This window comes from Schistocerca cancellata, chromosome 9 (assembly GCF_023864275.1).
Source record: "Schistocerca cancellata isolate TAMUIC-IGC-003103 chromosome 9, iqSchCanc2.1, whole genome shotgun sequence".
In the NCBI taxonomy this organism is placed as follows: domain Eukaryota; kingdom Metazoa; phylum Arthropoda; class Insecta; order Orthoptera; family Acrididae; genus Schistocerca; species Schistocerca cancellata.
In genome coordinates this window covers 184,481,372-184,508,171 of record NC_064634.1, presented here as the reverse complement: position 1 = coordinate 184,508,171, position 26,800 = coordinate 184,481,372, and the positions used below count along the sequence as shown (strand labels likewise).

Here is a 26,800-nt window from a genome sequence, read left to right as displayed (position 1 = left end):
TGTATATTTTCTCCTCAGTGGTATTTTTTATTAATAATTCTCTCATTAAATGTAATTTACACATCCTCAACAGAAGTAATAAAGAAACTTTTATTTTGAGTTTTCCTCCTTGTCCAGGTATTAGAACTGATTTCTGAATTCTGGTCCAAGGGCTTCAACAAGTTTACATCAGACTTTAGCCAACAAATAGGATAATTCATATAAATTGAAAAACTGCTTATTAGCTATTATTTCTACTAATTTCATTGTTTTTTTTGTCTATGTTACTTTCATGAAAAGCATTCATGTTAATTGTGATCATATTTCATTTTACCGGATACAATAGTAAACATCAACATTAATCCAGCAGTTTGACATAAGTTGCATGTATTTCGTATAAGTGAGGACGCCGCAGTCTTATTTCAGACTAGCTACTCCTCTGCTAATCTTAGTATAGGCTCTTCTATGGAAATCTGAACACTGTTCGGCAAACCATGGACACATGAAGAGTCCTGAAGATCTCAGTAGAGGAGTAGAAAAATCGAATATCGAACAAGAAGTTTGAACAGGAACGTTGTGCAGCGAAACGACCAGAAGCTTTTACGAGGTGCATTCAAGTTCTAAGGCCTCCGATTTTTTTTCTCCGGACTGGAAAGAGATAGAAACATGCACATTATTTTAAAATGAGGCCACGTTCATTGTCAATACGTCCCAGAGATGGCAGCACCGTACGGCAGATGGAATTTTACCACCAGCGGCGAGAATGAGAACTGTTTTAAATACTTAAAATGGCGACGTTTTCCTTACTTGAACAGCGTGCAATCATTCGTTTTCTGAATTTGCGTGGTGTGAAACCAATTGAAATTCATCGACAGTTGAAGGAGACATGTGGTGATGGAGTTATGGATGTGTTGAAAGTGCGTTCATGGGTGCGACAGTTTAATGAAGGCAGAACATCGTGTGACAACAAACCGAAACAACCTCGGGCTCACACAAGCCGGTCTGATGACATGATCGAGAAAGCAGAGAGAATTGTTTTGGGGGATCGCCGAATGACTGTTGAACAGATCGCCTCCAGAGTTGACATTTCTGGGGGTTTTGTGCACACAATCCTGCATGACGACCTGAAAATGCGAAAAGTGTCATCCAGGTGGGTGCCACGAATGCTGGCGGACGACCACATGGCTACCCGTGTGGCATGTTGCCAAGCAATGTTGACGCGCAACGACAGCATGAATGGGACTTTCTTTTCGTCGGTTAAGACAATGGATGAGACGTGGATGCCATTTTCCAATCCAGAAACAAAGCGCCAGTCAGCTCAATGGAAGCACACAGATTCACCACCATCAAAGAAATTTCGTGTTACCGCCAGTGCTGAAAAAATGATGGTGTCCATGTTCTGGGACAGCGAGGGTGTAATCCTTACCCATTGCGTTCCAAAGAGCACTACGGTAACAGGGGCATCCTACGAAAATGTTTTGAAGAACAAATTCCTTCCTGCACTGCAACAAAAACGTCCGGGAAGGGCTGCGCGTGTGCTGTTTCACCAAGACAACACACCCGCACATCGAGCTAACGTTACGCAACAGTTTCTTCGTGATTAACAACTTTGAAGTGATTCCTCATGCTCCCTACTTACCTGACCTGGCCCCTAGTGACTTTTGGCATTTTCCAACACTGAAAGACACTCTCCGTGGCCGCACATTCACCAGCCGTGCTGCTATTGCCTCAGCGATTTTCCAGTGGTCAAAACAGACTCCTAAAGCAGCCTTCGCCGCTGCCATGGAATCATGGCGTCAGCGTTGTGAAAAATGTGTACGTCTGCAGGGCGATTACGTCGAGAAGTAACGCCAGTTTCATCGATTTCGGGTGAGTAGTTAATTACAAAAAAAATCGGAGGCCTTAGAACTTGAATGCACCTCGTACCTTCGTTGTTCTGAGATTTGTTTCACCGTGTGCCTAAGACATCTTACGTATGGGATCATCCCATACTTAACTAGTGTGTAGCTATGAAAAATATTCATCTTTGGCACATTCTACCTTCACGTGGTTGAGGGTAAACGTAAACTGAGTTCAGCTTATTTGTTACAAGAATTATGTGGTCCTTCCAGTCTACATTTTCATTCAAGCAGAAACCCGAAAACTTACTGGCACTTCTCTCTTTGTTTGGTTGTTATTCATGCTGTGCGCAAGCTCTTCCTGATATTTTGTTTTCCTAAAATGAATAAAACTTGTTTTTGAAAACTTTAGTCACTCAATTTGAGTCATGCTAGTATTGTATGTACTGCAAAACAGAAATGATGTACGGGAACGGACATCACGAACTATATAACTATACAATAAAGAACAGTCGTCTCTCTATAGGGACCAAAACCCACTTTACCAACAAACACCTTCGCTAACAGTCGGACGTGGGGCGTATAAAAGATTGAATAAATTTAGTTCCTGTGTACTTCTCACAAATAAGCTAAAATCAGTTTCCGGAGTACCCACTGAGACTGCTCTTTAAGATGTGGTCGACAATCTTAGTGGTGTCATAATAAAAGCATTGCATGTTGTACTACCATACAGCGAGACCTTCAGAGGTGGTGATCCAAATTGATGTACACACCGGTACCTCTAATACCCAGTAGCACGTCCTCTTGCATTAATGCATGCCTGTATTCGTCATGGCATACTATTCACAAGTTCATCAAGACACTGTTGGTCCAGATTGTTCCACCCTTCAACGACGATTCGGCGTAGATCCCTCAGAGTGGTTGGTGGGTCACGTCGTGCATAAACAGCCCTTTTCAACCTATCTCAGGCACGTTCGACAGGGTTGATGCCTGGAGAACATGCTGGCCACTCTAGGCGAGCGATGTCGTTATCCTGAAGGAAGTCATTCACAAGATGTGCACGATGGAGACGTGAATTGTCGTCCATGAAGACGAATGCCTTCGCCAATATGCTGCGTATATCGTAGCACTATCGGTCGGAGGATGTAATTCACGTATTTTACAGCCGTTACGGCGCCTTGCATGGCCACCAGCGGCGTTTCGGCCCCACATAATGTCACCCCGAAAGAGCAGGGAACCTCCACCTTGCTGCACTCGCTGGACAGTGTGTCTAAGGCGTTCAGCCTGACGGAGATGTCTCCAAACACTTCTCCAATGATTGTCTGGTTGAATGCATATGTGACGCTCATCGGCGAAGAGAACGTGACGCCAATCCTGACCGGTCCATTCGGCAAACTGTTGAGCCCATCTGTACTGCGCTACATGGTGTCGTGGTTGCAAAGATGGACTCCGCTATGTACGTCGGGAGTGAAGTTGCACATCATGCAGCCTATTGCGCACAGATTGAGTCGTAACACGACGTCCTGTGGCCGCATGAAAAGCGTTGTTCAACATGCTGGCTTTGCTGTCAGGGTTCCTCCGAGCCATAATCCGTAGGTAGCGGTCATCCTCTGTAGTGGTAGCTCTTGGACGGCCTGAGCGAGGCATGTCATCGACAGTTCCTGTCTCTCTGTATCTCCTCCATGTCCGAAAAACATCGCTTTGGTTCACACCGAGACCGCTGGACACTTCCCTTGTTGAGAACCCTTCCTGGCACACAGTAACAATGCTGACGCGATCGAACCGCGGTGTTGACCGTCTAGGCATGGTTGAACTACAGAACAACACGAGCGGTGTACCTCCTTCCTGGTGGAATGACTGGAACTGATCGGCTGTCGGATCCCCTCCGTCTAATAGGCGCAGCTCATGCATGGTTGTTTACATCTTTGGGCGGGTTTAGTGGCATCTCTGAACAGTCAAAGGGACTGTGTCTGTAATACAATATCCACAGTCAACGTCTATCTTCAGGAGTTCTGGGAACCAGGGTAATGCAAAACTTTTTTTGATGTGTGTTTATGCCTCTATACGAACCCTAATTTTTCGTAACTTATCTTGGCAGCCCTTGCCCAAAATGTACGTAGGCGGCAGTAGAATCGTTCCCCGGTCTGCTTGAAATGCTGATTCTCTAGATTTTCTCAACAGGATTTCGCAAAGAGTACGCAGTCTTCTCTTCATGTGTTCCCATTTGACCCCACAGAGCATCTCCGTAACTCTCGCCTGTTGGTCGAACCTACTGGTAACAAATCTAGCAGCACGCCTCTGTATCGACTCAATGTCTTCGTTTAATCCGACCTAATAGGGATTCCAAACACTCGATCAGTACTCAATACCAGTTGGCATTAGTGTTCTATGTTCTATACGTGGTCACCTTTAGAGATGGGCAACACATTCCTAGAATCCTCCGAATAACCTGGAGTCGACCATCGTCTTCTCTGCTACCGTCCTTATGGCTCGTTAAATTTCATGTCGCTTTGTAACTTTACTCCTAGGTATTTAACCGATGTGACTGTGTCAAACGCCACACTACTAATGCTCTGTTGAAACGTTACAGGAATGCTTTTCCGTTTTCTACATTTTCCATTTTTCTACATTTAGAGCAAGCTGCCTTTCGTCACACCAACTAAAATTTCTGTAAAGGACAGCTTGTGTACTCCTGCAGTCACTCAACGATGACATTTTCCTTTACATCAAAGCATCATCAGAAAACAGTCGCATACTGCTGCTTACCCTACCCATAAGATCAGTTATGTATGCTGGGCTCTGTTGCGTAACAAGTCTTCTATCCACTCACAAATCAGGGAACCAAACCCCTATGCTCAGACCTTGGCGTAACAGTATGCACTGGGGCACCGTGACAAACTCTCTCCGGGAATCTAGGAGTATAGAATCCATCTGTTGCCCGTCAGCCAAGATTCGCAGGACATCATGCGAGAAAAGGGCACCTCGTATGATCGGATCATTATACTGAGGATGCAGTTCTGGATATGAAGCAGTGGTCAATTTTATTCACTTCAGCTCAAGAGCTTTCGAGGAGGGATATTTCAAAACAGAATTGGAAAAAATCTGAAGCGCATTTCAAAGGGTTTCTGACGTCGTTATGTGAGTGTGAATCGTTCCTCCTTGTCTGTCGTCTCAGAGTTTCAACAGCGTCTGGGGAATACCCATCCGCTACCGCATCCGAAATTCAAGCCCCTTACGATGCGTGAGACAAATGACGCGTTTCCTCGGAAACATTTGTTGGCGGGCCCAGATTGCTCCTATGCACTGCTACACACATACTATCATACTAAATAAGAGTCGCCACGCTCGCTCTATCCTTCATTCGAGCCCTGCGGAACCCTACATTTCAGCCGAATAATGCACGACCACATGTTGCAGGTCCTGTACCGGTCTTTCTGGATACAGAAAATGTTCGACTGCTGCCCTGGCCAGCACATTCTCCAGATCTCTTACCAACTGAAAACGTCTGGTCAATGGTGGCCGAGCAACTGGCTCGTCACAATACGCCAGTCACTACTCTTGATGAACTGTGGTATCGTGTTGAAGCTGCATTGGCAGCTGTACCTCTACGCGCCATCCAAGCTCTGTTTGACTCAATGCCCAGGCGTATCAACGCCGTTATTACGGCCAGAGGTGGTTGTGTTGGGTACTGATTTCTCAGGATCTATGCACCCAAACTGCGTGAATATGTAATCACATGTCAGTTCTAGTATAATATATTTGTTGAATGAATACCCGTTTATCATCTGCATTTCTTCTTGGTTTAGCAATTTTAATGGCAAGTAGTGTATGTTGCTGCGTATGAACTTCAGCTAACATACTGAATTTTTCTTTAGACTTGAGTGGGGGTCTCTATCTGTCACCAATACTGAGAAAATTGATCTTAAGTAGCTGACACGCTTGCAAACGCGAGCAACCAGCGATAAATCTCTAATGAAATAACCACAACAATCATCCTATTTTATAAACATCTTGATAAATCAAAATGATATTTTTGCAAATGATAGAACGCAAAGAGGAGAGGAATTTGCCAAATGGTTATTATGAAAAACTTCGTAATCTACCATGTTATTCCACTAACTACAAACATTTTCAACACTAGAATGTAATTTTTAAGGACTATTGGTAGCTGGTGGAATGAGAAATGCTGTGGGTTTTGGAACAACAAAAGTGAAGGTATTACACGTTTATTTTTGTACAAGGATGTGCTTTTTCATAAGCTATTGACCTTACTTTTCCTCAGGCCATCACTTAATAAACCAGTTTCAGAATTCTCTTGTAGTTGTGTCTGCACAACATGTTAGTGTGGTCACATTGTGTAAACTCCACTGTGTTTTTGGCAAAAGAAGCAAATTTTAACATGACAACAAGAGAAATTTAGGTTTTACTCAAAAATCGCCATTAATGACAATTATCTAAAAGTTACAAATGATTAACAAGCCAGGCGAAAATAAAATGTTGCTTTTGCTGCATTTTCAGGGTAATTCTTTTCAGATACTAATCGAAGAAGGGGTGACAGTAGATATTTTTGAATATTTACAAAAAATGTGAGCGTGTACTTTAATTTAGAACGGCACTTCACCTCCAGGGTTCGGTATTTCCCCTACAGCGCCGGCCCACAACTCCCACCACTAACACACTCACCTCGCATGCCCTGCCGATTGCACATCTACCGGCTGCGTCATTTTGCGTGTACTCTACTTGCTGCTTCCTGCCAACCCTCTGATAAGTTTCTTTTCCAGAAAGTGTCAGGAAACACTGACCTCTCTGTGGAGATCAGCTGCATTTTGAACACAGCATGGTCGGTCCAGAGCGCGCACATTTAGCTGGATTAAAAGAAGGCCATCCATTATCTCCGTCCCTCTCCCCCGGAAGCCGAAAACCAGCGATGACGTTCACAATAGCGACCATTTCTAGCCAAAGCGCGGAACTTGGAAGTGATATATTACAACTCTAGATAAAATATGGAGCCACCATTACAAACTTTTTTTTTTTTTTTTTTTTTAGGATTCTCATCGGCCGCTGCTATGACAGAATCGCGCGCGAATTGTGAAAACAACTTCTCGTCGACCCTGTTCCCCAGATTTTGTTTCTGCGTTTTCTCGGCTATCAAAAGAACTCCTATGGAACAAATTTGTCGTCGAATCAACGAACCATCTTGAAACTTGATCTTTTGTGCTCTTATAGTAATATATGCAGTGTCATTGCTGTACACCTATACAAGAACCACATTACCCAGAAAATTACAGGGCGCCGACTTTAACGCGTCGGTTCCAAACGAAAGTGAAATTTTGGTTATCAGTGCTACAAACGAGTATTGTGGGTAGCAAGAAATAAATTATTTTCTTCGGTAAATAAAGTATTTGCAGTCTCACTTGATTCAAAGCGTTCTCCTCGGCATCATAGTGAACTTTTTTTGCTACACTATGTTTGTCTTTTGTCAAACTCATCACTGCATCTCCACGCGTCAGGTACTGTGCGTCATTTACACTGAGAGCGTAGGAACTGCGCAATATTTCGGCAGCCTACTGTAACGTCACCGTCGCCTAGTCTAAAACCACCGGCCGTCCTTCCTGACAATCTATTACGCAACGCACCCACATTCCACTTGCGCAAAGTGCCTAGCGCCGAGATGAAAATGCGCGACTCATTGTCAAGTGCCGACCAGTTCTGAGTGCTTAGCGCTCGGGAAAATTCCGTTGGCTGTGTCTCCTGCATTGTAGAACGAGACATTCCCAGCGTCTCAATGCTCTACTCTTTTTCGCCAAGCTGCATGTAATGGCGGTATCCACAGACACAGTCGCACTGCGAGCCAAGGCCAGTTGCACGGAACAGTAATTACGTGCCTAATGTAAAGCTCTCATTTTTTAAAAGAGAAATCACTGTGCTCTGACTCTTTTTTTTTTTCTTTTTACTTGCTTCATCTTACGGCAAAAATATTTCTGTCACTGAAAAAGTTTAAAATCTGTTCGATTGTTTCTTGCGTTGATTCCTTTAGTTTACAAAAATATATGAGTCATGTTTAGGATGGCATTGCATAAATTCCCACACTGTCGTTTAGCGAAAAAAAAAAAAAGCTAACGAAGTATCGGAGCAGACTTTTGACTGGTTGCAGGGCTTCCTTGCTGAAAGAACTCAACATGTGTTTCTTAACGGAACAAAACCGACGGATGCAAAGGTGATTTCAGGAAAACACAAAGAGAATGTGAGAGACCATTACTGACTGGAATATTAATGATCTAGTGGATAGCGCTAGAGGCTCTTAGACAATTCTCAGACCTTGCTGTTTTTCTATAGGCAGTTTACAACGCCAGAAGACTGGGCGCAATACTTAGTACACACAGCTGCCATCCCTCATTACATGCTGCTTCAGTTGTATGCCATAGTTCACGAATCGGAGTGACTGGCGAGAGGTGGCGTGATTAGTCCTTCGGCAAACGATGACAACATGCTTTCACTGGGTGAGAGTGCTCGAGATCGTGCTAGCCGGGGCAAAAGTCGTGCACACTCCGTGTCCAGGTAGTTCACGACAGCACTAGCAACATGCCTCATCTTGTTGATAAATAAGTCACGGAGACCTGGAAGACAGAGTACAGCAATACACGGCAGAAATGTAACGGCTGCTGCCCAAGTAACCAGCTGCGCGAGCCAATGGGGATAGTAACTGTGTATCCAATTGGACCAACAATGTCCCAACTGTTGAGTTTGAATGGCAACCATGTATGTGATCTGGCAACGTTAGTTCACATGCAGATACGTCCATTATGGGGTTGTACATAGAAAATGGAGTCGTTTTTAGCAGTGTTGTCTTTCGGCGTTTAGTTGTTGGCACGTCTCTCTGCTGCAGCGTGAAGGGAAGCCGCAGCAATGGTCTCCGTGTTGCGTCGCACTACCCGTGACGAGACTTGATTGCAAACAAACCCGCTTCCAAGCTCAAGTTATGAAACGTGGCTTTAGAACGTAGCACGGCACAGCTAATAATATATCTATCCTTTCGGGCTCTAGTCACGTGGGACTGTTGAGACCCAGCATGGCGATGAGTATGGCTCCCCTGAACCCATCAGTTCCACAGTCAGAGGACTGTAGTAAGGAACCTGACAAATGCGAGCAGCAATGTCACGAAACTATGAAGAGCGGTCTCTACAGGTCGATTTGGTAGGCGTTTGTCCACTTTACACGAGGCATAAAACGATCTTCTGCGAAATAGCCAACGTTCAAATGCGATTTGTGAACGAGAAACCTGCTGCATAATCTTTCCTTATACACCGAACACACAAGTAAACAAATGGTTCAAATGGCTCTAAACACTATGGGACTTAACCTCTGAGGTCATCAGTCCCCTAGACTTAGAACTACTTAAACCTGACTAACCTGAGGACATCACACACATCCATCCCCGAGGCAGGATTCGAACCTGCGACCGCAGCAGCATCGCGGCTCCGGACTGAAGCGCCTAGAACCACTCGGCCACAGCGGCCGGCACAAGTAGACACCCGTCTGGATAGCGTGATAAAGAGCCGCTTCCGGGACGGGGCGGTGTGCCGGCCTCAGATCGAATCCTCCCGCCAGATTATCGACGAAAATATGTGCCGTGGTCAGCCTGGATGTGGTTCTTAGCCGATTTCCCACTCCCACTAGGTGAATACTGGACTGATAACAGAATCCCACCTCACTGACGCGATTCGTGAACATTTCGAAAACTTTCACTCACTTCCACATATTCCATCTCGGGAGGGTGACGTGATAGCAATGGGGATGACATTCGGCCACCCCTTCAAATTACACGTTAACAAAGACATCGACCCAGCACTGAGACGGGACGAAGGCACAAGAAAGTAGTACTAAAATATAAGCTGAACATTATTTACACTGCCTCACAAAAGAAAGTGACACACCCAGAAAGGGAGAGTGTTTGTGATATCATTTTAGTCATCACAATATCAAGTCAAATATACAAAGAACTTGGCAGTAAGAGCTCACTTATCAGTATTATTTTGCACCTCCTGTCGCCTGGCTGCTTGCAGTAATATGGTTGGGAAGGGTGTCATTTAGTCATTGTGTCCTCTTCTGAGGGATGTTGGCCCAATACGCAAGATATTGCCACTGAGACAGAGTTGAAATCCGAGCTGCTCCCACACATGTTCTATTAGAGACTGTTCTGTAGACCTTGATGGCCATAAAAGTACCTCGACATCACACAGACTGTTCATGGAGATATGTGCAAAACAATGCATGTCCTCTTGAATAATGGGACCACAGTACTGCTGCAAGAGAGGTAATGAGTGAAGATGCAGGACGTCCATCACATACAGTTCTGCTGTCAGAATTCCCTCAATCACTATCAATCATGTCCTGTTGTCAAACACAATGGTTCCCATGCCATGATACTAAATCAAGGAAGAATGAGACTTGTCTCCAGGTCACTGCCATACATGCTGATGATGGTCAAGCAGTGTTATGCAGAACTGTGATTCATTGCTGAACACAGTGTGGTGCCATTCATCAGCAGTCAAGCTTCCTGGCCATGGCACCATTCTAAATGCAGCTGTTTTTGTTATGAGATTAGCAGTATCCTACACAGGGGATGGTAATTCCCTAGTCCAGCTGCTCCTAGTCTTCAATGGTGCAGGTTGACACATAAAGTTGCAAAGAGTTTGTTACTTGACAGGTACAAGACGTGAAGGAGTTAGAATATGCTCGATACAAAATACAGCAGTCATTCCTTGTGCTGGTCAGACGGGGTTGGCTGTAACCCTTGACAGTGAACATGCTTACACTCATGTTCCCACCTGGACTTATGTCTACATAAACAACCTTGTTTCTTTTTTTTGTAAAAAAAAAAAGAAAAAGCTGAATTTCCTTCACACAAAGAAACACAGGCTTACACTAACATCTAGGGCCAGCCACTGATCTAGCTCCAGAAGATAGCAAACAATACACCAGGCCCTAATAGAACTCCTATAAGATTTTACATTGGAGATGATGCAGAATTAGCACCTTGCCATATTTGTATTTATATGTCTTGCACAGTGAACAGTCACACATGAATTCTGTTTGCAAGGTTGGTGAAAGAGTGGATAAGGCTACACAAAATTACAGACCAAGACCAATATTGCTATGATTCATCTGTTGCTGGATCCCAGAGTATTCTCTAAGTTTGAAAGTTGAGAATACAACTTTGTTTCAAAGCGTTAACATGGGGTCCAGTGAAACAACCTTTGTGAAACGCAGTTCACTCTCTCCCCACATTATCAATTGTTTACCTTGGTACAGTTATGTGGAGTATTTACACAAATATGTGATTGGTGTGAAAAATGATTGTTTAATGTAGTACAACACAGTCCATTTAATGGAATTGTAAACATTCAGCAGGAATAAAGTAACACTGAATGTCTCCAAAGACAATGTAAAAGGATTCTGATATTCTCTATTTACATAGAGAATTTTGTTGGAAAGGGTCAGTAGCATTATTTTATAGTTTACTGACTTTTTTCAGGGAAAAATAGTCGCTGGATTGTTGTAAGAAAATTAAAAAGGACTTCAACAGCCTTTTTTCCACTTTGTATCAAAAAAGGTCAGCTCTCTCTTTAAAAACAGATAAAAGACCCATAGTATCTAATTATACAACTGATAAACCTCAGAAACCTGTCAAATTGTTTAAATGTATGGGGTAATATTACAAAGAAATATGGGATGGGTGGAGCACTTGAAGTCAGTACTCTGGAATAGAACTGAAGATTTAAATTGTTGGAAGTATTCATGGACAATGAAATGCATCTGTAAAGAAAACCACTTACAATAAAGTATGATATGTTATAAGGTATTGTTCAGGTATTTGAAGCCTTTATTGGGTAGGCACAACAGTACACTTAAATCAAATACAGACATAACTAGTGTTGTAAGTCGTCAGTATAACCCAGATAATAGTGTATGGGAACTTAAAATGGGAATCTCAGGAAGGAAGATAATGTTACTCTGTTGGATAAATTTAGAGAACCAGCATTCGAGAAGAACTTTGTGATAATTCTATTGTCTCCATTTTGTATCCAGCTAGGGTATTATGATATCAATATAAGAAAGATTGGGGTAGGCACCAAGACATATAGGCAGACATTTATATTTTACTTTAAATGTGAATGTAACATGACAAAATTGCTATTATTGTCATAAGTACACTTCACCATGCACTGTACAATGGTTGCAGAGTATATATGTAGCTGTGAAATATACATTTATTTTTTAATTTAGTAGTTTTTTACAGGTTTCTGATATGACATGAAATAGAATGTTGTGTATCCAAATGACAATATATAAAAACTCTTCTGTCAGTATAATTAAAATTGTCTTCTAGTCACAGTAAAAGTCTACATGAGTTCTGTTAATAATATATAATGTAACATCACAATATGCAATCTCTAATTCAGTCAATACAAATTCCATCAATCATACTGTGATGGTGGAACTCATTAGTGAGAACACTGGATGTGTCTGAAACTACATTTTTCTGTGATCACCTTCAGTAGTGATTGTTTATAATGTAGTGATTGATATCATTACATCTATTGATATAATGAAGTTTTTTGTTCAACACATTCTCTGAGGTGATGAATTTTTTTCTTTGCTTTGTACAGTGTCACATAACCAGAAATTATAGCTCTGCCATTTGCCACAAATAGCATCAAAGAATAAATACACATAGATAAACATTCCAAGATTTTTTCACTTGTTTCTCCTAGAAGTTATTTGTATCTGCCATATGTAAAAACTGGAAGTGTGGGTTAATGTACGTGTTGATAGTTTATAAGAATACCAGATGATTTTGTGCCACAAATTTATATTTGTCAAGCACTTAATTTTTTTGTCACAGTCATTTTTTGCCTATTTTGCAACACTGATCAAGGTTACTATGTTTTAGTATGACAAGTGTATTTCATCTAATATGCATTTATGAACAATAAGATCCATAAAATCCTTTATTTTGCATGAACACATGAGGTATGTGGCCATTTAATAGCAACATATGAATTTTTTTTTTAATTTATGTTGTATTATTCTTTTTTCTCAGCATTTTCTTCCTTTCTGTATAAAAATTCCATACAGACATTAGTGATACGCCTTCATGCAGTATCCATTTGTGTGATGTGTTTTAATTTTGTGTTAATGTATTTTATTGTTTTTCATAGGCTGTGTTTCACACAGAAGAGTTGGATGGTCTGCTAGAAAAATAAATGAAGGAAGTTCTCAACAGGGCTACTGTTTTCAGAAATAAACCATTGAATGCCTTAGTGCCAATCAACTGTTAGAGTGTGCACATTAGCTGTGACACTGATGCAGCACTCATTATTGATGACTTGCATGCTGTAAACAATAACGTGATTGAGAAGACTTCTATGAACATCAGGTACAGGTACCAGCTATATTGTTTGGAACATTGTTCTACATTTTTAATATTGATTCACAAATAAGTTTTCAAGTCAGTCTGACTTCAAGCTTAATAAATATTTTTTAAGTTCAATGGGTTATATACAACCCACACGTACTGTCTGCAACAATTTATGTGGCAATGCTGATGTCACTTTGTCATACTTAAGATTTATGTGCATGCCCATGGAAATATGGCTGCTACTGCTGTAATTATTATTCAGTGTTAGAGAGTTCACAGCTGTATGTAATGAAGTCCATATGAATTGTGATTTATTAGTTGAAATTATTGCTGAATGTATCAACTTCTAGATATGAGCTCTGTAGCTTGATTTCTTCTTTTGTACCTCATAGTAACTGACAGTGCAATATGTCTGGTTTTTTTCTCAACTGCACTGCAGAACTGTGAACTGCAGTAGCTAAATTGCATACAGAAATCATAAGTTATGGAGCTCAGCCCTCACTCAGTCCTGGTAGTATATTCTATCATGTATTGCTTCTTTCACCTATGGCAATAAGTTTTCAATTAGAATGTCAAGGTGAACCATGGTTTGGAGTCTGTGCTAAACTACCAGAACCTAGCCCCATCCCCTCCATAACTGCTAGGTAAGTCAGATCAAAGGTCAGAGGAAATAAAAGGTTTACTACCTATGACTTGTAAAGCACTGTGGTGTTAAAGGTGTTAAACCAACTTTCTGGTTGGCAGCAGCTTCATACTACTTCTTCTTCTTCTTCTTCTTCTTCTTCCCTTTTTTTTTTTTTTTTTTTTTAAAAAAAAAGAGTAATATAACACAAGTGTTGAACATCTTGAAGATGAACTAGGTGATTAGTTGCATGCTAGATTGGAGAGCTGCACCACACAATAACAAACTTCTGTCATACTTCAGAAAGAACTGTAACAAATTTAGTGGATGAGAAGTTAATGCACAACACAATTCTTAACTCTTATTAATTGCAGACTCATTGTTTTTAATAGACATGAGTGGGTGTTGGGAGACTTTGGGCCACATAATGTTTTTAAGATTTAATTCATCTATACTGAAATTACTCAGAATGAAATTATTCATATTTCATTTATACTCAAGCTTAAACCGAGTCACTTCACTAAATTGATTAGGATCTCCAGATATGAATAGAATGGGTATCAAGATTAATGACTTCAGATCGCCCAAGCTTCTGAAGTCTTGTCTGTACATTTTTGTCACAATGAAATTTTTCGGACTAGCAGATTTGACTACTTCTGCCCATTCATCTGGTGTGCATACTACTCGATGTCTGTTTCTTGCATAAATTTCAATGCATCCAAAATCATGATTGCAAGGAAGTATAGTATGACTTACCACAGGGAAATAATGCTGTGCAGATTAAAATCTTTTGGTGGCACTGAGAGTCCTTTCAAGGGCAATAAGAGACCAATTCTTTGCCTGGTCCTTATAGTTATCTGTGATTATGTGGAGATCTTGGCTTGAGTGTTAGTTATCTTCAAGAATTTTAATAAACAGCTCCCAGCTTTGTCTGAACCCCTTCCTCCGTACTTCTCACTCCACAGAAACATGTATCCCTTATTTGACCCACAATCGTGGATACTGTAGTTATAGATCCATATTTTTCTCTGGTAGAATGCTGGGCCAACTGTTAGTTTTGGTGCGGGAACTGTTTGTTGCATGTCCATTGCTATTACGTGGTACTCTTTCACATTCTCTTTAGCCAGAGAAGTTAAAGACACGGTCATATTTTACTCACTAATTTTCGGCCTGAGATTCTGCTGCTGACATTTTTGATGCAAGAGACAAGTTACAGTTAGATTATGAAATTGTGAATTGTGGTTTATTGTCTCATAGCACACATAATCTAAATCATTTGATTCAGGTACAGGAGACATGTCAAATGAATGTTGTATGAAATAGTAGAGTCCTGCTGTAAGCAGAATGTGTGAATATAGCTTGGTAATACATATTTTTAATTAAATAAAACCATGGAAACTTTAGTTCTGTTTGTTAGCCTTTAGAGTCACTATGAACTGATTTAATTACATAAATTAATTTTGAGAAAAAATGAAATTATACTAAAAATTTGTATTTGTAATTGTGTTTGTTTTAAGAAAATGTCAGAAGACAAGATACTTTCAATTGAAGAAGTAAAGGATGATCTACAGTCCTTGAGGAAATGGATATCTGGAGAGAAGTATGTGCCAAATAAAGTTGATGGTATGTAAATGCAAGACTTATTATTCAGTCTCAAATTTTCATTTTTTTCTATGTCTCTAGGAATCAAACTGTTTTTTGTAATACATGTATTCATCACTCTTACTGCACAAGTACACATATATGCTAAGGAAATGATTAAAAGCCATTTATTTCATAACATTATGTAATCATGTTGTTTTGTTACTCTGGTGTACGTATATATAAAGGGAATAAAAAAATTGTTTTAAATGAAACTGGACTGGAAATTCATGGTTTTGACAAAGTAATTTAGTCTTAATGTTTTATTAGCAAGTTCTCATTTATGCACATTTGTTCGAAACTTAATTATCTACAAATTTAAGAGAAGAAAAAAGAAAAGATATTTAGGTAAAACACAGACAGTCCTTCATGCTACATCTCTTCCTGTTATAAGATTAAGTTAAATGTCTTACAGGATATGTCAACAATTTCAGATGTAGATTCAGCAGAATGCAGTCACTGGAAACAATAACTGAAGCACTTTATTGGTTTAGACTGTGATACATTTCTGTAAATTCTATGAAATATAATCTGAAATTTGTATTATCTAAACAAGGTCTCTTCACAGCGATACTTTGGTAACAGTCAATAATCTGTTTTGAATCAGTATTCATATTTCAGTGTTGCATTCATATTTTGTAAGATACCAGCTTTGTAGAGAAACTAGAGTAATGTTACCATTAGTTAACAAAAAAGAATGGAGATTAGTGTTTAACATCCCATCAATGAATAATTAATTCACAATTTTCTGATGCCTTGCTACTAAGTATATGTAATAATCACATAAAATAACTTCTGGTAGACTTTTCACAATGTTAATTAGGTTATATCCCACAATTTGGGAGTTTTAGTTCTTATACAAATTTAAACAGACCAAAATGTAATGTCTATAAAACAAAAAAGAAGATAAGTCAAAATACCTCTATTTCCCTTCAAATCCTTTCTGTTTTCCAGAAATACACTGTTGGCAACAAATATAAAACTCTTGAAACTGACAGTGAAGTCTCTCAGAGACATATAGCTAACTAGTTCTGTGACACAGTTTTGGATTTATTTATTCATCCTTTGATTGTTTAGAGCAATCCTGGAGATATCAGTACACATTTACAACTACATCAACAGGATAAATTACAATCCGAGCACAAATATTATCAATTTACAATCATACAAATGTGTAAAATAATTAATGGAAAGATAGGAAAAACAAAAACTTTAATATTAACTTAGTTTACTACATATAGGATACCAGTTTCAATTTCTGCTGTAATGGATGAGACTTAAGAAACTTTTCAACTTTAGTTTTCATTGACACAGTGTATGTAGCAGTGTTCTCAGGATATTGCTTTAGTATAGAAAATTCTTTCGAATTCTTTTGGATTGATCTCAAAATATTCCTTAACAGTGTACAAATATGCTGTTTTTAAGTGCTTTCTTAGTTGTGTTTTGAATACTGGTAGAGCTTTTATATTTCTTGAACTGTTTGGTAATCTGTTGTAAAATAAGCACATTGCTTAATTATCCAGTTGTATTTGAGTACCATTGATGTGATAGTCATACTTTACTTTTGTACTGTGATTGTGTAGTTCCCTGTTGCTGCACAATTTAATTTGTGATACATGGGAGTTTGAAATATATACATACAGGACATGGTTATAGTTTTATACTCTTTGAATTTGCTTTTACAGGATTCTCGTGGTGATTTGCTTCCAATACATCCGATTACTTTTTTCCCATAATATTATACAGTATGATAAATGTGGATGAATTAGTCAATAGTGCAAAATGATGTATCTACATCAACTATATGGGACATATTCTTCCTTAAAAGTACATTGCTGCTTGTTTCTGAGCTGGTCTTTTCTATGCGATTTTCCCAAGACATAAGTATGTTGTCAATCCCAGGAACTTTTAGCTGTCAACTTCTGTTAGCAATGTGTCCCTAAGTCTCTTATTTAGTTTCTCTTCATTTGTTATTCTCTTTGCAAGTCAAAGTGTGATTTTAACAGATAAGCACTGTGACTGTGATGGTTGTCATCTGTACTAGTTATTGAACCCCTGTGATTATTGTTTACAGTAAATAAAGTTTTCAGTCACACATGTTAATGTCAAGTCCAGCACTTTTCAATTATGTTATCTTCTACTAATAAACCAGTATGTGACATGCCTATTAAGAACAGTTTCACTCGTGATTATGACCGTGATATTGGTCCTTGCTCATTCTTAATTCTTTGTGTATCAGTCCTAGATATTTTCATTGATTTGTTTCCAGCATCTGTCACACATGCATCATTTGCCTTATTGTTACATTTATTGATTGTCAGCTCATGCATAAAACATCACCAAGTGCTTTCTTTCTAAGTCAAAAGTGATAAACACATGTATTCTCATGGCTTGTCTCCCATAAACTTTTAACCAATATTGCAGGCCACCGTATTACGTACTGTTTTTATCCTCATCGTGTTTGAGTGTCTGCAGCACACACATCTGCACCTCATTAGTACATTTGATGCTATGTAGTACTTTATTTTTGTGAATGTGTACCGTCTTTAACTCACACTGCCATTTACTTATGAGTCCATTCAATAGACCTTTGGATAGACCTTGTGTGTTGCCGGACACAGTTCTTTTCTTTCCCTGCATTTCAGACTGGAAGTTACTAAATAAAACATCAACCTTTTTGGGAATGGAGGAGATTACATGTAACACTTTCAAGAGACATATTATTGTAGGGAATAAAGTTATCTGTTAAACAGTCTAAGGTAATATTTGCCACATTGCTAAGGCAAACATTAAACAACAGTGGTCCTATCATAATAACTTGTGAAATAATCAACATCATCTCTCTCTGTCAACTACAAAGGGGCTATATCTTTCCTCATAATAAATTTTGGTAGAGAAACAAATATTTTGAATTACAGTGGAATTACTTGAGCCAGCAACTAAATCAATAAAAAGAAACCAGCTAGTCTGTATTTGACTTTGTATTTCATATGCAGTCCATTTAACAACATTCTTCCATGTACTGTAATAGTTTAAAGAGAGCCAATATTCTTTCTTTTTTTCAGCAAAAATATTTGTGTAATATTTGCAGGTATTAAAATACATATGTAAACTTTTTTCTTGAATGTGATAACCATTGGAATGTGTGAAAAGTGGAGCCATCAAACTCCACCCAGAATGTGTGAACTGTTTGACTGTTGTAGGTACAAGCAAAAGGTGTGAGTAGAGGATGATGAAACAAGCAAATAACCACAATAAACATAAGTTCTGGAAACCAAAGGTTTTACCAATACAAAGTATGCACAAATGCAGAAAAAATAATGTTAGGCCTACAGCATTGTTAATGTCTAAGACTACATTTTTGCTACAGCTTTGCTGAAGGCACATCACTATCTCTTAGTTCAGGACTTTACTGTCACTGGTTGGAAACAAGGAGTGACATTGTGATGTACTTCCACTCATGATGTGTGCAACTTCATAGATTGCCCATCCATGCAGTTCCCAGCCTGCTTATAGAGACCACCTGGGTCAGCCCCCTGGCACACACTGGTGAGCCGCCAAAGAAATAGTATTATTTAAGCAATCACAAATGAGTGCTTGGCTTGTTCTGTAACCTGCTACGTGCAACCTGTACTTCACTGTATCTTTATGTTGGCTCTATAAAGTGCTATGTTCCATTAATTGTGTTTGTTCCTTCTATAACAAACGTGGTAACAGGTTAGTGTTACATTTCCTCCATGTGTTAGAGTCAGCATGAAGTCACACAGCAAACATCTCAATGAAAGAAATACTTCAATGTACCTTTGTCCAGCAGCAAGCTTTCACAGAACAACAGCAGGCTCTCAACACCACTCTCAATAAAGTAGCATCTGCATCTTTGCAGCAGGTTACCCTTTCAACAGGGCAACAATTGCAATTCCTGACATCTGATGAATCGGCTGAAGACTGGGAATCCTATGAGACATAGTTACACCAACATTTCCAGGTTTTCTGCATAGACGATGGAAAATTGTTGTAAAGCTTTCTGTCTTTCCCGACTTTTGTGCATGCATCAGTTGTTGTGCCAACTTGTGTCTTTGCAAGAACCAACCAGTTTATCATTTGATGAAAAGTGTAAGCTTCTCTCAGCTTATTACTGTGACAGAACTCATGACACTGTGATGTGTGTAGAGTTTTACCATTGTCAGAAATGCCCAAGCCAATCTTACAAAGCCTGGGTTGCAGAATTATGCAGGTTGAACCATCATCGTAAATTTGTCACTAATACCCATCATGAACCCTATGCTGATCACATGTTGTCTGATGTTATTATTCATTTGGCACCAGACTGGGGAGTCCATAAAAAAGCACTTCAGTGTGAAAATCCAACACTTATGGATGTGCTCAATATGGGACAGTCCTTTGAAGTCTCATGAGCTGCAGGCAATCAGATTGCTGCATGGGAGGAGATATGGGAAGTTGCTCAGTCAACACCTGTTAGGCATGCTGCAAGTGTTCAGGATGACAGGGAAACTGTTTCAGTAGTACAATTGTTGACTGAGCATCACATGGGGCAACTTCAGTTACAGCCATGGCTGCAACAGGCTGCCTCACTCCCCGTCTGTCTTGCCTGTACTGCTTCATCCAACATGAGTGTACTGTGTGCAGTAAGCTTCGGGATGCTTGCAACAAGTCTTGAAATAAAGGCCATATTGCATCAGTATGTAACTCCTGTTTAGAAGTGCCAGACACAGTAGTACAAAGTGGCATAAACTGTATCTCTACAATGACTGTCTCCCAGAACAAACTGTTTATTGACTTGCGTGTGTTTAATAAACAACTAAAAATGTCAGTGGGTACAGGAGCTACAGCAACCTTAGTAGATGCACAAAAATACGAGGACTTTTACTCTGATACCCCCACACAGGTTTCACAGAAGTTGGTTAGCTACAATAAACAGCAGATTCTGATCATAGGTCAGTTCTCTACTCCTGGATCCTACAAATCTGTTGTTCACCCTCTCACCTCCATTGTTGTGGATTATTCCCGTACTGCAGACTTGTTTGGGTTAAATGCATTCAACGCTTTTGGCTTCTCCATTGCTGATGAGGTAAATTTAGTGTCAAATCAAGCTCCATATGCAATTGGAGTCCCTCTGCTCTGAGTTTTCATTGCTGTTTTCCCCTGGACTTGGTTGTGCTACTGGTTTTGTCTCATATTAGTGTGAAAGAGGCCGTTGTTTCCAGGTGCGGCAGCTGCCCATCACATTGCATGATTGTCAAGGCCAAATTAGACCATTTGATGTTGCTCAATGTCATTCAGATTATTAGTTTCAGCAAATGGGCTACACCACTTGTCATCATTAAGAAGCCGACAGGCAAGCTTCATCTCTGCGGCAACTTCAGTGTCATGATTAATCCACAGCCCATAATAGATACATACCCTTTTCCCCACCCTGACAAGTTGCTTGCAGAATTATAAGATGGCCACTACTTTTCCAAGATTGATTTGTCAGAAGTGTACCTCCAGCTCCCCTTGGATGAGGCCTTCTCATTGTCAATACACCTTTCGGCCTATACCAATATCAATGCTAGGGTGCCCACAATTTTTCAGTGTTCTTTTAGAACAGCTGATAGCCTCCATGCACAGCTGCATCATTTACCAGCTGATAGCCTCCATGCACAGCTGCATCATTTACCTTAATGACATCATTGTTTCAGGTTCTTCCAGCAAAGACCACTACAGCGATCTGCAATCATTGTTTTCTGTTTTGCAGTCTGTGGGTCTCAGGTGCGATCTTTCCAAATCTCAATTTTTTCAGCCATCAGTTGATACCTAGGTATTATGGTTTTTCACACAGGAGTCAAGCAGTTGCATCAATGTGGTGATGAAATTGCGGCTTTGCCACAGCCGACCTCCATTAAGGAACTGCAGAAGTTTCTAGGAAAAGTTGTGTACCATCAAAAGTTTTTACCAGATGCACCCATTGTTGCTCAGCCCCTGCACACACTTTTGCATAAAAGTGTGTGTTTTTTTCTGGTCCCTAGATTGTGGCCAATCATTTGCTTTGTGTAAATCTAAGTTTCAATATTCCCCATGTCTGGCCACTTTTCGGCCAGGTCACCACCTCATGTTGGCTGCATTTCCTCTCAGCATGGTCTTAGCAAGATGTTCATGCACAAATACATGGGCATCTCTGAATGACTCTTTGCATGTGCTTCTAAGGCTTTAACTCCCACTCAGCATTGGTATTCTCAGATTAAAAAAGATGCTTTAGAAATTGTGTTTTCCCTCAAGAAATTTCATGTCTTATTTTATGGTTCTAAGTTCCATTTATTCACAAATCACAAGCCATTGGTTGCTCTTTTTAACCCTTCTGGTTCTGTGCCAGATGAGGTAGTGCATCATTTGCAGCAGCAGGTTCTTTTCTTCTCTTGTTATCAATATCAGATCCATTACCAGCCAACAGTGTGACACGCAAACACCAATGCCCTTTGTTGCCTTCTGATCAGGCCAGACCTAGTATACGGGGAACAAGAGGGTGGTCATGGTTTTCCCATCACTTGTGCCAAGGTAGCATCAGCCATTGCCACAGATCCTGTATTTAATCAGGTCCTCTCTTTTGTGGAGCATGGTTGACCAGAGAAACCCCTGGGCTGTGCCTCAGACCCCTTGAATAATTACTTCTCCCTCCAGCACCACCTTTCTGTTTGATGGGATTTTTTTGTTAGAGGACACTGCTCCCTGGGTTGTAATTCCCACTTCCTTACACTGTAATGTACGGTGGCTTCTACATGTCGGTCAGTATGGGACCTCTCACACCAAAGCTTTGGCCTGCCACACATGTATTGACTGGGGTAGATGTGGACATTAAGCAGCTTATTGCCAATTGCACTCACTGTGTTCAGCAACAAGTGGCCCCACAGGCTTATTTTCCCCCTTGCCAGTGCCACAGACCTGTGGGACCATTTATATATTGATTTTTCTGGGTCCTTCTAAATCAATCAAACGTATGGTTTGGACATTTAAAACTCACAAGCGGAAGTATGTATCCGGCAAGTCCCCTGAAGCTGCCTTAGACCATTATTGAGTTTTTACCATTTAACTCAGGTGGGGAACAAGAGCTCGGTGCAGCTGCTACATCAATGCCAACCACAGACTCTCTTTCACTTGCTGCATCTGTTGCTGCATCCGCCATGTCACTGCTTCCGTGATGGTTACAGCTAGGTGTGCCTGTCTGTGCTCATTGTTTCAGCTGCAGGCCAAACTGGGTTCCTGCCATCATCAAGCCTCTCCAGGACTGGTGGCTGTACATCGGCCACACTCCTGTCAGGTGGGCATCCCACCACTTCTACCAGTTGTGGCTGCGCACAGTGCAGCCTGTTCTCCCCAGAGGCCACACTGCCTCCCCCATCCTCACCACTCCTGATGCCTGTTCCTGTGTCTCAGATGATCCAATTAGCACCACAGGAGGGGGGGGGGGTGGTTGCTTCCTGTTGGATCCATGTCTGGATCTCTGCCTCTGCCCCCGTGCCCCCACTGCTCGACTGCTGTTGCCAGTGCAAACCCCATTGCACTTTATGACACAGCCACTGCTGCCTAAATTGCTGTGTCGTGTGCAGCCATCATCTCTGAGAGCCCCATTGATGCCTCCTGAATGGACTACAAACCTCAATGAGGACATTGCTATTGAGATGCCATCCCTGGTCCTGCCCTAGGGCTTCTCACAATAGGTGGAATGGCACACCAAACTGCTCCCTCACCACTTCCACCCCTACTCACTGGTGCCTGCCCACCACATGCTGCAGCAACCGCCATCATTGAGGGAGGAAATGGACATCAGCGATATCATTGGTGTTTTCCACAATTTGTAATCTCAGTGCCCTGTGAGATCAGTGCTTTATTTTTTTCAGGGCACCAGTGTTCTTTTTTGGTATGAATGCTCTTTTTCAGTACCAGCACTTATTTGGTACCAGTGCTTTTTTTCTGTACCAGTGTTTTTTTCTGTAACATGCATTTTTTTCTGTACCATGTATTTTTCTGTGTCTAGCATTCTTATAGAGGCTAACTGGATTGGCCCTGTGGTGTGCTCTGGTGAGCCACTAAAGGAACAGTATTATTTAAGCAATTGCAAATGAGTGCTCAGTCTATCCTGTAACCTGAGTTACTGTTGTCCATTCAATGTGTTCAGTGCTACATACAACCTGTACTTTATTGTACTTTATGTTGGCTCTATAAAGCACTCTGTTCCATAAATCACATTTTTTCTTGCTATAACACACTGCAGCAACCAATCGCAGCTCAAGTTCCAAGCTATGTCAGCGATAAGTGAACAATGAAGCTGCAGCATGGACATGGCCTCACATTCCAGATACCCATTCCCATTATGAACAGCGAATGCAGTTTTCACATGTAGCATTTGAAGTGGTTGCAATGGCTCCACACATATTTTCAAATGTAGAAATGGCTGACATCCACTTCATGCATGGATATGTTTTGTCAGTGCATGGGAGGCAGCATGATTGTATCATCAAGCATGTCCTCAGAGAAGACAGCTAAACAGTAGAATGGTCATGAGTTCCAATCAGTGACTGCAAAAGACTGGTTCGTTGGAACCCAACATGCAGCGTGCAGATCGACCAAGAACAGTGTCCACACCATGAGCGGACGAGAAGGTATTACAAGTGCTAGCAATGCTGCAGATGAACATTTTTTGGCCTCCACTCACATACTTTTGAGACCAGGTTGCCATCTGCAATGGACACTTACACAGTGTGGGAATAATCGCAGTTCCTTACGTATGTGTTATTTACAAATGAAGTGTGTTTTACTCAAGATGGTGTTGTGGACATCTGCAACAAACACCTTTGTGCTTATGAGAACATACATGCTATGACTGTCATGGCACACGCGCATGTGTGTGTGTGTGTGTGTGTGTGGGTGTGTGTGTGTGTGTGTGTGTGTGTGTGTGTGTGTAGGTATTTAAAAGCTTTGGTGTATTGAAGCCCTGTTGATAGTGTCAATGACTAAGATTTTTAAACATGTACATGCACTGATGAGGAGATGTGGTGAACCCTGTCATTCATACACTTGTTGTAGTGTGTTTGTCCTCAAGTGTAAGTCTGTAATTTGAATCCTAGTGGATTCTGTTGTAAGTTGTTCACAAACTCAATCATAGTAGACTATACCAGGGAAGTCATTGGTTTTTGGGCCTATGTTTCTTAGGATTATTTACTTGTTTTGTTGACCTCTAAAAAAATTGCTCTGAGCACTATGGGACTTAACATCTGTGGTCATCAGTCCCCTAGAACTTAGAACTACTTAAACTTAACTAACCTAAGGACATCACACACATCCATGCCCGAGGCAGGATTCGAACCTGCGACTGTAGCAGTCGCGCGGTTCCAGACTGAAGCGCCTAGAACTGCTCGGCCACACTGGCCAGCTTGTTGACCTCTACTCGCCCATTTGATTTGTATGAATAATAATCAAACTCCCTCTATATGTTGTCTTAGGAGTAATGCAGAGTTGACAAACTCTGCTTACCCCAAACAGTGCTGCTAATCTATATGAGCCTTGCACTGTGCAAAAATAGAAGTGACAAACAAAAATAATGAACATTTTAATGATTTAATTACTCACAATTTAAAGCAGCTTATTTAAATGTTAAACAATAATATTTATTGCAGTAAATTAGTTATCAATTCTGAAAAACTAATGGTTACCACAGCGCTACTGCAAATAGTGTTGTTCAGGCAGTAAGGTTGGCAATGTATGGACACAAACAGCTTCTACCAATGCAGAACTAAGGAGCTGAATCACAAAGACATTGATTGATAAACACTGGTGGTCTGTGACTAGAATTATAGTGAAAAACTCTATTGCACCTTACGTTGTAACTCATGAGTCAAGAAAAAGATTACAGAATTCTTCTTCTGTGGGATGTCATTGTATATTAATCACTAATATATTTTGTACTGCTTATTTTCAGATAAAATACTGTACCTTATACATCATAGCTGCTATTATGATTTAGATAAAACAAAAGATACAATCAAAGTGTACTTCTCAATGCGAAACAAGATTCCAGAGTTCTTTGCTGATAGAGATGTTAACAGGAAGAATCTTCAAACAGCATTAGAATCTGTGTGAGTATTATATTCACTTCAATATTTTACCCTACAACTGTTTTAAATCATACATTTTTCTGCATGATCAAAGCATATTTATTATGTAACAAGATAATCATCCTTCATGGTTAACTGTCATCATTCACATTTTTATTCACACACAAAAATTAGGTAATTTTTCGACTCTGGATGTTTTAGATTCTTCCAATAGGTGTAGACAAAATGGTTAAGGCAAAACATGTCTGAAAAACAAAAATACACTCTGACAGGTGAATTAGCTCTGCATCTGCATCTATACTCTGCAAACCACCTTGAGGTGTGTGGCAGAGGGTACACCCCATTGCACCAGTGATTATGATTTCTTCATGTTCCATTCCCATATGGAGTGCACATACAATGATTGGCTGAATGTCTCAGTGTGTGCAGTAATGATTCTAATATTATCCTTTTGATCACTATGTGAGTGCTACATAAGTAGTTTTAGTATATTCCTGGAATCATCATTTAAAGCTGGTTCCTGAAAGTTTGTTAATAGACTTTCTCCAGATAGTTTACACCTAGTTTCAAGAGTATTAAGGTTCAGTTCCTTCAGTATCTCTGTGACACTCTCCCACATATTAAACAAACTTTTGACCATTTGTACTGGCCTTCTCTGTACACGTTCAGTATCCCCTATTAGTCCTGCCTGGTACAGGTCCCACATGCTTGAGCAATATTCTAAAACTGGTGGCATGAGTGGTTTGTAAGCAATCTCCTTTCTAGACTGATTGCACTTTCCCAGTATTCTATCAATAAACTGAAGTCTACCATCTGGTTTACTCACAACTGAACCTCTGTGATCATTCCATTTCATAACCCTACAAAGTGTTACACACAAGTATTTGTATGAGTTGGCTGATTCCAACAATGACTCATTGACATTATAGTCATATGATACTATATTTTTTTCGTTTTGTGAAGTGCAAAATTTTGCCTTTCTGAACATTTAGGGCAAGTTGCCTATCTCTGCATCACATTGAAATCTGATTAAGATCTGACTGAATATTAATGCAGCTTCTTTCAGATAGTACTTCATTATAGATAACTGGATCATCTGCAAAAAAACCTGATTTTACTGTTAATATTGTCTGCAAGGCTATTAATATACAACAAGAACAGCAAAGGTCCCAACACAGTTCCCTGGGACACA

The 26,800-nt window shown here is 40.4% G+C and overlaps 1 protein-coding gene across 1 annotated transcript in view; it reads left to right on the top strand.

Annotated features, from left to right (window-relative positions):
* The window catches only part of LOC126100861 (alpha-tocopherol transfer protein-like), a 175,825-nt gene that overhangs the window by 119,746 nt on the left and 29,279 nt on the right, over window positions 1–26,800 (top strand). The window contains exons 2-4 of the mRNA XM_049911528.1: window positions 13,040–13,257; window positions 15,379–15,484; window positions 25,473–25,629. Coding sequence (XP_049767485.1) covers window positions 15,382–15,484; window positions 25,473–25,629 — 260 coding nt within the window. The 5' untranslated portion in view covers window positions 13,040–13,257; window positions 15,379–15,381. The remainder of the gene's footprint in view (window positions 1–13,039; window positions 13,258–15,378; window positions 15,485–25,472; window positions 25,630–26,800) is intronic.